The sequence below is a fragment of the Phyllostomus hastatus genome, unplaced genomic scaffold, assembly GCF_019186645.2.
Source record: "Phyllostomus hastatus isolate PE091 unplaced genomic scaffold, TTU_PhHast_1.1 phas_contig_34, whole genome shotgun sequence".
Lineage (NCBI taxonomy): Eukaryota > Metazoa > Chordata > Mammalia > Chiroptera > Phyllostomidae > Phyllostomus > Phyllostomus hastatus.
Window position 1 is genome coordinate 47215339 of NW_025333857.1, and position 14180 is coordinate 47229518.

A 14180-nucleotide genomic window follows, 5' to 3' on the forward strand; every position below is an offset into this window, starting at 1 on the left:
TGTACAGTGATGTGAAAGCAACACGTGTCCAGTAGAAACTGGCTAGGCTAAGCTATGATATTCAGCAGCTGAAATGCATGTCGACTGACGACGTTCTCAACCTAACGCTGGACTTATCTTGACGTAACCCCACCATAAGCCAAGGAGCATCTGTGTTCACACTGTATAGAGAGACCCCATGAGGCTGGGATGAGAAAGATAGCTGACAGCACGAAAACCAACTCATACAGTCACTCACATTCAACACAACCGGAAGTTGCCTTCCAACACCGAGACTTCACCCCCTACTCCCAACTTCAAATAATCCAACACCAGCATCATCTAAGCTAGATTATGTCAACTACTTGACCTACTGTCGCCTTCTGCCTTATTCCTGGGCTACGGCAGTTTTCTGCAGAGCATCTTCTTTTGCAGCCCTCCCACACACACCCTTGACACCACCATAAACCATTTATTCCGTAATCAAATCCTACTGATTCAAATGTTAAAAATGTCTTTGAGTGTACTCTTTCTACTTGCAGTTCCCATAGTTCAAACTTGCATGATTTTGTAATTTACTGCCTGATCTATACAGGTCTCCCCACCACCAACTTCTTAACCTCTCCCATCTATTTCCATTATGCTATTAGCAGGATTTTGACTCTTACAAAGGTAGAGATCTGATGCCATTAGCACCAAAAAAATTAGTGGCTCCTTCCTCTCACAGTTCAGAATTATGTCCGTTGCCTAGCATGACACTCCCGAACCACCAGCTGAGCTTTCTAGTCAAATCTCAATTTGTCCCTTTCCCTTTACCCACAGCCTGCATGTGGTTCCTCAGGAATATCCAGCACTTTCCTATCTCAACCTTACCCATGAGAAAGTTTCCCCAACCTTCCAGAACCGGCTCAAACACAAAACTGGCTTCCACAAAATCTTTGAGAACATCTATTCGTAATTCAGTTTTTTCATTTACATTCTTTCACAGCAGTTGTATATAATTCCGATAGCGCACCAAGTCGGTCTTGTTATCAGAGCAGTGTGGTACATGACAAAATATCCTTAAGAATGCCAAACACTGTTTAAAACAGTTGTATTTTGAAATGTACAAAGGATTCACCAAATAATGTTTAATTAGATGAATGAATTGAGAACAATTCTATGTACGCACACAATACCCCCCAAATTAATTCAAAGTTCACCTACTAACCTCGTAATTTTCTACTTCTCCATCTTCCACGTCCAATTCAAAGCTGAAAGTTGGGCCTACTGCAGGTGGCACTGGAAGCATTGATCTGCAGGAACATAACCAACACCAGCACTGACACATTATTACAGCCCTTCAGTGAACGGGGGAAAGGTCAGTGCTACAGGGACAAAGAACAGTTAGGGTGCACCAGGGTAAAAAAACTGCCTTCACTAACAACAAACAAAAACTGACACAAAAAATATTCACAACAGCATAAAATCACATAAAATATTAGGAATGAATTAAACAAAACATGTACAAGACCCACATAATAAAAATGGTAAAAATACTGCTAGGATAAACTTAAAAATAATAAAGAAATACACTGTGTAAGTCGATGAGAATAGCTAATATTAAGACATCAATTTTCTTCCAAACTCGATCTATAAATTTCAAGCAATCCCTACCCAAACCTCAGCAAATCTTTATTTAAAAGTAGAAAGTGAACCCTAACCAGAGTGGTTAGGTTGGCTGGGTGTCATCCTGCACAGGGAAAGGTTACTACTGGTTTGATTCCTAGTTGGGGCTCATGCCTGGGTTGCGGGTTTTATCCCAGATGGGGTGTGCAAGAGGCAACTGATTGATGTTTCTCTCCCTCCTTTTCCCTCTCGTTAAAAATAAATACAATCTTTAAAGTAGAAGCTGACTTTAAAATTTATATGGCTCACACAAAAGACCTTAAAATCATTTTAGGAACTAAGATGGGAAACTTATTCTATCTGATTATAAAGTTTACAATAGAGCCAAAATGATCAAAACAGATGTGTGTGTGTTTTTTAAATTTTTTCTTAATTACTGATTTTTAGAGCGGGAGGAAAGGGAGAGGAGAGAAGAGAGAGAAACAATTTATTATTCCACTTACTTACATTCATCAGTTGCTTCTTGTATGAGGCAGAACCCATGACTTTGGTGTATGGGGACGACGTTCTAACCAGCTTAGCTACCTAGCCAGCACTAGGCACATGACCTTATAAAGGCAACATTTCCTAGCTTTCCTAGCAGTTAGAGACTTGAGACTTAATTCGGGTCAATGGGATTCGGCAGGAATAATACAACACTTAGAAAAGTATCCCTGTGAGGAGCAGGTAGGCAGGGAGAGCCACTTAATTTTTATCGGCCAGAATGCAGACATGATAGCTAGAACCTGAGGAGCCATTTTAGGTCATGGAGAGCAGGGGTCCCCAGCCCCCACCCGCCCGGACAGCAGGTGAGCAGAGGGCTAGGGAGTAAAGCTTCACTGGCATTACCGACTGAGTGCTGCCTCCTGTCTGCCCTGCCCTGTCCCGCCCCGCCCCACCCCACCCCACCCATGGAAAAATTGTCTTCCATGAAACCAGTTCCTGGTGCCAAAAAGGTTGGGGACTGCTGATGTCGAGGAAGGCATAGGATGGTAGAACCATTCCTCAGAGTTACGGCCTGAACAAACTATACCTGCATTGCCTACTTCTTGACTTCATTACATGAGAGAGAAATAAAGAACTATCATGTTTAACCCCTCCCTGCTTTTGTTATAAACTTAATCCTAACAGAGGATTAAAATTTGAGGCATAGAAATAATTTATCTTTATTCCTTTGAGAGAAGCAGCAGCATCAAAAGCTGGATAACAGGAGAAGGTAGCAAATGATGGCAGTTGTAAAGGTAGCAAAAATTTTAAACTTTTCTACCTTTAGATTTGGTAAACCTATTTTCTAGCTCATGAATTTCTTCTTCCCCCACTTCTCCCTTGTCCGTGGCCCTTCTCTTTCATTTACCCTTAAATGGTCCCACACTCCAACCCCTTATCATTAAATAAAAACAAATGACCAACACACTCTAAATTATATACCACATAAAAGGTACTCATAAAGAAAAGAGCATCTCGAGGGTGTCAAAATTCAGAACTTGTTAAAGTAAGAAGAACTTACAACACATATGGTAGTAAGCTGGGATGGTAAGGGGGAGGTGGTATTGGCTGCTGGGATCGGTATCGACTACGCCCTGTGAGCCTCCGAGGCATAAATGGAGGATAAGGCTGTAGGGAAATAAAAAGTAAAATAACTTAAGAACATTCTACCTTTATAAATATTTAACTTGTCTCTTAAAAACCTGGGAAGTTCTTTACTATTCAAGTCGTATTTAATATTTCTTAAATATTCCCATAGATGCAATGACTAGTTTAAAACATAGGTAATATTTTTAAATACAATTTTCTAACCCAATGATTTCAACAATACATGTAAGATTCCAAATATGCAGAGTTCACTGAAATAAAACTCAAAAAAGTTATCAAAGCAGTAAATTAATAACAATGAATGAAAACTTACTACTCCAAAGGACACCTCTTGATGCAAAGGATCATGTGTTAAGAACTGCAGAGGAGCTGACGGAGGTAATGTTGGTGGATGGGCTGATGGAGGGTAAGTAAAACCTCCTACTGGAAGATGTTCTCCTAAGAGTTCCACTTCATTTTCTATCCTTTGCAGAGGCTGAGGAGGGGGGAAAAAGCAAACTAATGTACTTCCAGTGTTTAGACAGACTGTGCTAGAATAACAGAAATATACCCTCCCTCAAGTATTTTTAAGGTCATGACTTTCTTGATGTTCACATTAACCTGAATTCATACATGTGGACATACATAGTAAAAACTTCTTGCCTTTAATTGAAATTCAATAAGAAGGTCTCTGAAATATGTCATTAAACATTTCCACTATCCGTTAAAGGATCCATTTCTCTTACTATGCAAACCATTTCTTAAAATGAGAAGGCAAGGCAAAAAAAGTCAGGTAGTAAACCTATTACATGACACAAATTACCTCCTCGCAGGATTTTCAGACACTTAACCCTTACGTCAAATGGAACATGGTGTACACTTCCTTAGAACTAAGAACCAGGGCTTAATGGGTAAGACACACTAGGCATTACACTGTAGTAGAAAGCTTATGGGCTGTGGCATTGGACAGACTCTTGGTGTGGTCAGTAGCCACCCATGTAACTTTTATGTAAGTTATTTAATCTGAACCTCAACATTATCATCTATAAAACTGACATTTTCATAGCCTATTTCAAAAGTGTGCTTTAAACACTGAGACAATGTACGAAGTAGCACATAGTGCTATGTAAAGCCCATACCACATGGAATTTTTAAAAAGCAGCTGAGATATAATTCACATGCTATAAAATTCACCCTAAGGGGTCCAACTCATTTTTGTTTATTCACTACAATCTAATTCCAGAACATTTCTCTCCACTCTTCCCACCCAAAACCCCATGCCCCATACTAATCAGCAGTCATGTCCAGTACTCATTTCCCCTCAGTCCTCCCGAAGACCAGGACAACCACTGATCTACCTTCTGTTTCTACACATTTGCCTATTCTGGACATTCCGTACATACAGAGTCACATAATACTGTGGCTCTTGTAGCTGGCTTCTTTCATTTAGCATGTTTTCAAGGTTCATACATCCTATAGTTTATCGATACTTTATTCCTTTTTATGGTTGAATAAAACCCCACTGTAGAGATACACCCTGCTTTCTTCCTCCATTCATCAGTTGACAAGCATGTGCATTTCTACATTTTGGCTCTTAGGAATGATGCTCCTATGAACATTTGTATACACATTTTTGTGTTGATTGTTGTCAACATATTCTTAAATGTTAACCTGACTCCCTCCCACAGTCAGAGAGCAGTAACACATTATTCAAATATAAGTAATTACTAACACTTTTAATTTGGAAGCTTACGTATACTCGAGAGAAATCACAAGTGTTGACTGACCCTGTGCATCGCAAATGAGCCCAAGTTCTGATCTGGCTATGTGACTAGACCTTTTAAATAATTCCAAATGATGGTCAAATTGTTTTAACTCTGAATCCAAGATACTGGAAACTAAGGAACATCCTGACATAAATTTTGACCCAATTCTAATAAAAGATTTTCTTGTATAAGTAGTCTTAGCTTTTTGGATTAACTAAACTTCTGTCAAAACTGGCTTCTATAGTTTCAGGAAAGCAGCCAGGTAGGTTCACCCCTGCCTGTGACCCAGCATGGTGCATAAACCCTTAGTAAAGGTAAAGGATGGTTTGCCTCTGCTAGAATAGGCTGTCAAGTTCCTTTCATCATGGGGCTGAAATTTCCCACTCTAACCATTTCCGTATGTTTTTTCTCCTATTCTCTTTTAAGGCCTGATGGTTCAGATGTTCGACTTGGCCTGTCTAAAAAAACAAAAACAAAAACAAGAAACCAACCACCAACCATGTCTTCTTTCTGTGCCCATCCTTCCACTTATCCAATACTCACCTTCTCTAGCCCCTAAATAACATGCCTCTCAGCTGTACTCCAGTCCCAGGACAGAATTAACTACGTTAATAGACTATCTCATCTACCTTTCCTAAGAACAAAGTGGGGGGTGGGTGGGTGGGGGCGGGGGAGAGACAGGCCTTAAAGAAAAACAAACAACTGAGGCTCAGAGGATCACTTTACTTACCTAAGTAAGTATAAATATTATTCTAACAAGCATAAACAATATTTTCATTATATATTTTGTATTATTTTCATTTTCCATTTTAGAAATACATAAATGGAAAAATAGAAAAGCTAACCTTTTCTTCACACTTACTTCCCAAGGGATTACAGATATGAAGAACAAATTTAAATCAGATAAGTGACATAAAATAACTAGAAAAGTTTCAGAAACCAAAATAATTCTGGATATATTTATATATATTAATTTGTATGTTTATGGATTTCTTCTTTTAAGAACCAGAAGAGTGCCTAAGTTACAATTTTCAAATGGTAACAACTTAATCTACTAAATTAATCTGCCTTTTAGATCTAAACATTCTGTGAAAATTAAAGACATAAGAGTTAAAAACACCTACCGATCGTGACTGCTGTGTTTGAAAAGGGACAAACTGGCCTGGTGGTGGCAAATGAGGAGGATGATGGGGAGAAAGGTGAGAAGGATGTAAAAGAAATGGATCACTGGAAATAAGGGGTGGGAACGCAGCATATGGTACTGGTAAGTGCTGAACTGAACATGCTTGTAGCATCTGTAAGAGAAATTGTTATTTTCTGTTAAAAGTGCCAGAATATACAATTAATTTAAAAAAACTATACAGTGAGATAGAAATATCATTGCCATATTTTCCCCAAATCAAACCAGTGTTTTAATAACCTATATTAACAACAAAATACTAGTGTATATTTACATCTATCAGTAAAATACTGGTGACTAGTAATTATTCTGTATTTTATATAGCTCTTACAAATCAGTCAAAACACTTAACTTCTACTTTAGCCTTATTAACACCTACGAAATGGGGAGGAAAGTAGAGGAATCTCTCTCTGCTTGGTTTAAGATGTAGCGGATACACTGCTTTCCAAGAAGCTCTCTTTTTCAATCTTGTAGAAATGTTTTACTTCTAGATTTTTATATTTATAGGAAGCCAGTTCTCAACATTTGAAGTATGCAGACCTAGCACGCCGGTTCCAGACCTGTCACCGAGAAACCAAGCTTGGACAAATTAACCCGAGAAGCTGGGCTGATGTCTGCATGTGAGTGTTTGTTTTAATTTCACATTCAAACAAAGGTATTAGTTTTATATTAACAGACTCTATATTAATTTATGTAATATATAACAATATAATATTATTAATAGGCTATATTAGTGAAGTGCTTTACTTTGAAAACATTACTGACCTTAGACAAGTCATTTTAATCTCTTAGATTTTGGCAACATCATTTCACTAACTAGACTTTATTACTAACTAGTCCAATATCCTATGTTGAATACTCTAAGGCCAACCTAAATTAAGATTAATTATAAACGGTGCTGATATATGAGGGAACATGCTTTAACCTTCAGGATATTCAAATATGTATAGTTTAATTAATGTAAAAATATATCAAAGTATAAAGCTAATTTCCTTAAACTGTTACTATGAGAAAGCTATTGAGAGAGCCGTTGCAACGTAATAGCCTTCTTTAGCTGGAAAAGAAAAGTTACAGAAGGCAATCTCTTAAATTTTTATAAGGCACTTAGCTGATCTAAAGAGAGCGTGCACAGACTTACTGGAGGAGGCACACTACAGACGGGCAGGTGCTGCCCACTGAAAACCACAGAGCATCCGGGCACCTGCTGTGTGCTGCACGCAGGGATGTGCTGGCCTGTGCAGAGTGGAATCCCATGTGGTGCCACTGTTGTTACTGTGTAAGAGACAGGGACAGTGCCCTGATGGAGCTATTAGGAAAGAAAAACACAATGTTAGAATTTTAGCCATTTGGATAAAATATCAACAATTAAAAATTAAAATTTGATCATTTATTGATTTTCCTCAGGTACACAGATTTTCACAATGTAATTCACCAACAGTTTCAGCTAAACACTGTAACTGTGTAGAGAACCTGTCTGTCTCAAGAGGAGAATATGACACCCACAGAAGTGGGACTGAACTTCCCCCAAAAAGATTTCCTGAAAAGTCCTAGAAAATAATGAATTGCTATATTAACTTTTCTAGCCTGATGAAAATTCTTCTAAAGAGAAAAACTGGAAAAATGACAGCTCACATCTTTTAGTACCTGGCCACATCCTAAAGGACAAAAACTTGTTTAATTGCAATTACTGAAACAATAAAGAGTAGTATTTTAAAAAGTTAAACAGAAAACCACAGGACAGACTTCAAGTCAAGATGGAAGCCTAGGTAAACACAGCTCACCTCCTCACACAACCACATCAAAATGACAACTACAGAACAACCATCACTCAGCACCGTCAGAAATCGAGATGAATGGAAGACTGAAAACTACGGAATTAAAGAAACCACAGCCATCCAGGCAGGTAGGAGGGGAAGAGATGTGGAAAAGACTGGTCCCACATCCACATGTGGCAGATGAAAATTTGGGAGAGAGAGCTCAGGAGCAAAGAGTCCCAGCCTCACACTAGGCCCTCTGGCCCAGGGTTCCAGTGCCTGGAAGGTTAAGTCCCCATAATTTCTGGCTGTAAAAGACGGTGGGAAAAACTGCTGGAGTCCCAAGCAGTTCCCCTTAAAGAACCCACACATGGACTTATTCAGACTCACTCCCTCTGAGCTCCAGAACTGGAGCAGGAGTTTAAAAGGCACCTATGGTATACAGGGAGGAACTGAAGTGTCTGGCATCAAGGTGAGAGCTGGGGGCAACTTTCCTCCAGACAGAAAAGCAAGCGGAGGCCCTTTTCTGAACCCTCCTGCCACAGAGCTGGCAGGCGGGTACCATATCTGAGACTCGATCAACATGGCTAACACTGTTTCCCCTGCCCTGGAGGATCCTGAGCCTCTGTCCCACCCAACTTATGCACCCACCCAAATTGTTAACAGTGGTTTTTCCATATGAATGGCTGGTTTTGGCTCACACTTCACAACTTTCTAAATCTTCTCAACCAAAGGCAAGCAAGCCTCAGTGAGCCCACAGCCCCCATTCCTCTTGCTAAGTGACTTCAGGCCCCACACTAGCAGCAGGCAGCCTAGATTTACAGCTTGGCTTCTCCTGGGGACCTCTAAGTCCAGCACAAGTAGCTGCCATCTTAGATTGCTCTATAGCTCATTCTGGGTGGCCCTGCGCAGAACACAGGTTGGGGGTGATCTTGGCCTGCACCACCTGGGAAACCCCAGGGTTAGAACATCCAGTGGACAGCTACAGACCATGGTGGAGTACCACCACCCTGTGCCTGCACAGCTGATCCTCCATGGGGGGGCAGAGTTCAGTGGTCAGTGGTCACAGCCAGTCCTTGTAGCTAACTGGCCTGGATAAATCCCTCCCGTTGATCTACCGACAGCAATCAAGGTTCAACTACAAGAGGAGGGTGTACTCAGACCACATGAAGGATACACACGTTGAGTACCCAGCTTGGGTGATAGGTGAGGCTGGGCCACTGGACCCTACAGGACACCTACTACATTAGGGCACACTACCAACACATGGAGTCAAAGCAGCTCTACCTAATACATAGAAACAAACACAGAGAGGCTGCCAAAATGAGGAGACAGAGAAACATGGCCCAAATGGGGGGGGAAGATCAAAACTCCAGAAAAAGAACTAAACAAAATGGAAATAATCTATCAGATGCAGAGCTCAAAACACTTGTTATAAGAATGCTCAAAGATCTTAGTGAGGACCTCAACAGCATAAAAAAGATCCGGTCAAAAACAAAGGATATATTAATCGAAATAAAGAACAATTTTCAGGGAAACAGCAGTAGAGTGGATGAAGCTGAGGATGAAATCAATGATTTGGAACATAAGGAAGCAAAAAACCACCATCAGAAGAAAAAGAAAAAAAAAAATCCAAAAAAATGAGGACAGTGTAAGGAGCCTCTGGGACAACTTCAAGGGTTCCAACATTCACATCATAGGAGTGCCAGAAGAAGAAGAGAAAGAGCAAGAAATTGGAAATCTATTTGAAAAAATAATGAAAGAAAACTTCCCTCATTTGGTGAAGGAAATAGACATGCAAGTCCAGGAAGCACAGAGGGTTCCAAACAAGATGAATGCAAAGAGGCCCACTCTAGAACACATCATAATCAAAAAGCCGAAAGTTAGAGAGAAACAGAGAATCTTAAAAGCAGCAAGAGAAAAGCATATAATTACCTAAAAAAAAAAAAAAAAGAAAAAAGAAAAAAAAAAGACTGTCAGCTGATTTCTCAAAAGGAACTTTGCAGGCTAGAAGGGATTGGCAAGACATATTCAAAGTTGTGAAAAGCAAGGACCTACAGCCAAGACTGCTCTACCCAGCAAAGCTATCATTTAGAATCCAAAGGCAGATAAAGAGCTTTCCAGACAAACAAAGAAACAAACAAACAAACAAACAAGATTCACAACCAAACCATAATTGTATGAAATGTTAAAGGGACTTATGTAAGAAAAAGATGATCAATACTATGAACAATAAAATGGCAATAAATCTATTATCAATTAAATCTGAAAAACTACACAATCAAGAACAGAGACAAAATCATGGATACAGAGAGTGTTTTGATGGTTGCCAAATGGGAGGGGCATGCTGGGGAATGGGGAAGAGGTGAGGGGATTAAGAAGTACAAATTGGTAGTTACAGAATAGCCATGGGGATGTAAAGTACAGTATAGGAAATGGAGTAGCCAAAGAACTTATATACATAACCCATGGACATTAACAATGGTGTGGGGACTGCCTGAGGGAGTAGGGGATGCTGGGTGGAGCGGAGTACAGGGGGGGAAAACTAGGACAGTGTAATAGCATAATCAATAAAATATAACTTAAAAAAATAAAAACAGAAGATAAAAGTTAAATAATTTCTTTTTAAAGTCTTATTCTCATCCTACCTATCCTGAGACAAACAACGTTAATAACATCTTTCCACATCTCCATGAGTATACAACAAGCATGATTACCCACAAACTGCTATCATATTTGTTTTTGTTTTCTTAATAGAAATGAGATCACATTGCCCTTCAACTTATTTTTCAATTAATATTATAGATATCTCTTCAAGTGAGTTAAAGGCAATCATTCTTTTTTTCTCCCCCTCTGCCACACATCTGCCTTTATTGTGAATAGCAGGCGGAACACTTCCAGCAATAGTTAAAAAAAAAAAAAAAAAATCATTTAACAAAAGCAAGGATTCAGTGAAGCTGCTGATTAGAACCCTTGGGAGCTCATACACAGATGCTGATGCAGAGCAGCAGGAAGAGGACACCGAAGCCCACGAAGAGCAAGGCCACCAACAAGATGAGGAGCTCTATGTACAGATGTCCCGAGTGTACCTGGTGAAGGGTGACCTCATACACGAAGAACCAGGCGGTGAAGAACATGCCAATGGTCAACAGTGTAACTCGGTCAGATGAGGGGAAGACAGCTGGGTTCACTGGGCTGGTCTATCTGTTCATGGCCTCAAGCTCCACTTTGCCGGGCACAGGGTAATCCGCCACTCTGCCACCAGCAAGGCAATCATTCTTTTTGATACTGGCCAGATATTTCAAGTAAATGCACCCAACACAGCCCTATCACTTGTATACCAATGGATAAATGTTCAAGTTGTTTTTGCTCTTTTGCCAAAAACAAAAAACAAAACAAAAATAACAAAAACAAAACAAAAAAAACAAAAAAAAACCTATGAAAGTATTGTTAAATATATATTCTTATGTATTAATAGCTTAATTTATTTCAGAGGTATCACTGGGTAAAAGAATAAATGTATTTTAAATATTTGCAAAAGGCTGGATGGAATAAATCACAATCCTAACAGTAACAGCAGCATCTCACAGCATCTCCACTCATGGTAGATATACCTGAGTTACAAGTATGTGTAACCTGAACAATGAAAAAAGCAGTGTCAACATGCTTGCTTTAAATTTGTGTTTCTCTGATGAGAGGTTAAACATCTTACAATATTTATTAACTGATTCAATTTCTTTCTCTTTAAGTAATCTGTATCAACCTTTTTGGCACCAGGACCAGTTTCATGGAAGGTGGGGGGTGGGTGGAGTTGGTGGATCAGGGGAGGAGACAGGAGGTGGTGCTCAGGTGAGCTTTGCTCCTGGCCAGGTTCCTAACAGGTGGGTTCCTAACACACTCACAGGCTCATCCGTGGCCAGGGTCACTGGGGACCCCTGATGTATAACCTTTCCTCACTGCCCATTTTCTATTATATTATCTATACATTCATTTATAGTTTTAACTAGAAATAAGCACCCATTGCTTGTCATGTGTAAAAAGTATTTTCCTAGTCTATGTTTTATCTTTTGATAAACATTACAATGGAATTTTTTCTTTTATGATTTTACATTTATTGTATGTAGTCAAAATGTAGCTTTTGTAGATTATGAAGTTATACAGGCTGGGACAAAAGCAGGCTTGCAGCTGTGAGTATATGAGTTTATTCTTGTTACTATTTATTAATTATATTATTTTCCATATAAATTATAAGCTTGTTTTTGCCCCACCCTGTACATGTATGCTCCTAAACTTTCTAATACTTTTATTTTTTATATTTAATTTATACTCCCAAATAAAATCATTTTGTTTATAGAGTGAAGTCAGGCTCTAGTTTTTCCTTACAATTACATTTGTTCCACTTATTAAACTATCCTTTTCCCTCTAAACTGAAATACCATCACTTTTCCATCCAAAAGCATCCCATATACACCTAACATCTATTTCATGCCAAATCTGTGCTGTTTCAATTACTGTACAGTATCTTACTAGGAAAGTTAATATCTAGTAAGACAAATTCTTCCTGTCACTGTACATTCTTTTCATTTTATTTTTGGGCCATCTTCAAACATTTATCCTTTGTAAATAAACTCAAAAATTCTATTCAGTTTCAAAACCCACTGATATCCTGATCTATATTAATTTAATTACGTTAAGGGTTATGCTATTTTACGAAGAACACAATTCTATACTAAGGTTTTTTGCACTGGAACATTATGCCACCAGATGTTCAATACTATGGTACTATCCTTCAAGAAATTAATTTTCTTTATATCATTACTAAATTTATTCCCCATAGTTTTCTTCTAAGTTTGTGGCTTTTGTTATATTATCAATAGATTGTTTTTCTCTATTTCCATTTCACTGAAGACCTTTCCTTAGGAACGATGGCTGCCCTGGCTGGGTTGCTCAGTTGGTTCGAGTGTCGCCTCAATATACCAAGAAACACCCAATGAATGCGTAAGTGAAACAACAAATTGATGTTTCTCTCTCTCTCTCTCTCAAATCAATAAATACATTTTTTAGGATTTCCTAATGTTAAACATCCTGCATTTCCAGGATAAACTCTAATAATAATTCTTTCAGTAACTCTTAATAGATTCTTTTACTACATCACCAACTTCAATTATTTAGAACATATGCATCTGTATTCAAAATGGAAACTAGTTGAGTTTTGTTGTAGTGTCTGTAAGATTTCATTATTAAGATTATGTAAGCCTCATAAAATATACTTGGAAGCTTTCTTTTACTATGATTTGAAATGCTTTAAATTGGAATTACTGGTTCTTTAGAGATTAGACAATTTAGATGTAATTTCTAAAGACAGGTGTTTTATTACACCTTAATTTCTGCTACGGCTATCAGTCTGTTCAGGTTCCATCTTGGGTTGCTCTGATATTTACATACACACTTTTTCATTTCCCAATATATGTGTATACACCCAACACGTAACTTGTTTTAAGTGGGATCTCAACTCTTCTGAAATGTAGTCTTTACCTTTTCTTCCTTTGATTCCACCCTTAACCACCTTCCCATTCCCTTCACTTTAGGACACACACACCCAAGTTCAGTATATATTTCTCCATATTTTCCTCTGTGTTCATATAGTCTGACATAGTGTACTGGGTTGGCCAAAAAGCCTGTTTTGCTTTACAAAATGAGACAGAATACTGTCCTCAATTTTGCTTCTCTTGTTCCATCTCTTGCAGATATTGCTTACATTTCTGGCATAATTCTAATTCCTTGAATATTACATTCCATGGTATGAAGAAATTACTTATTCTACTTTTCTGCTAATGATTAGAGATCACTGTTTATTCCTACTTCCCTACTTCTATGAATTTGCCTATTCTAGACATTTCATATAAATGGATTCTACAATCTGTAGCCTTTCAGGAGTGGCTTCTTTTACTTAGCATGTTTTCAACATTAATCCACAGTGCAGCACGAATTAGTACTTCATTCTTTTTTCTGAGTAATGCTCCATGGTACAGATACAACATACTTATCTATTCATCAGGTTGACTGCTGATCAACATGTTTCTGCTTTCTGCACACTGAATTTGCATTTAGGCACCATATCAAATAGTTTCAAACTAGAATCTGTGTTTTCTTTTACAATTATATAGTGAGGATGAAAAAGATAAGATTACTTTTCAGTTTTTCTTTAATCCTCACCCAAGGACATTTTTCATTGATTTTAGGAGGAGAGGGAGAGGAAGAGGGGAGAGAGAAACACTGATG

The 14180-nt window shown here is 38.5% G+C and overlaps 1 protein-coding gene and 1 pseudogene across 6 annotated transcripts in view; both read right to left on the reverse strand.

The window, feature by feature from the left end:
- The window catches only part of RNF38 (ring finger protein 38), a 120474-nt gene that overhangs the window by 10836 nt on the left and 95458 nt on the right, over positions 1-14180 (reverse strand). For all 6 annotated transcript variants that reach the window (XM_045840303.1, XM_045840302.1, XM_045840304.1 and 3 more), the window contains 5 exons: positions 7283-7450; positions 6089-6259; positions 3533-3694; positions 3134-3240; positions 1190-1274 (listed from right to left, as the gene is read on the reverse strand). In XM_045840303.1, coding sequence (XP_045696259.1) covers positions 1190-1274; positions 3134-3240; positions 3533-3694; positions 6089-6259; positions 7283-7450 — 693 coding nt within the window. The remainder of the gene's footprint in view (positions 1-1189; positions 1275-3133; positions 3241-3532; positions 3695-6088; positions 6260-7282; positions 7451-14180) is intronic.
- LOC123819827 lies at positions 10880-13697 on the reverse strand (annotated as a pseudogene).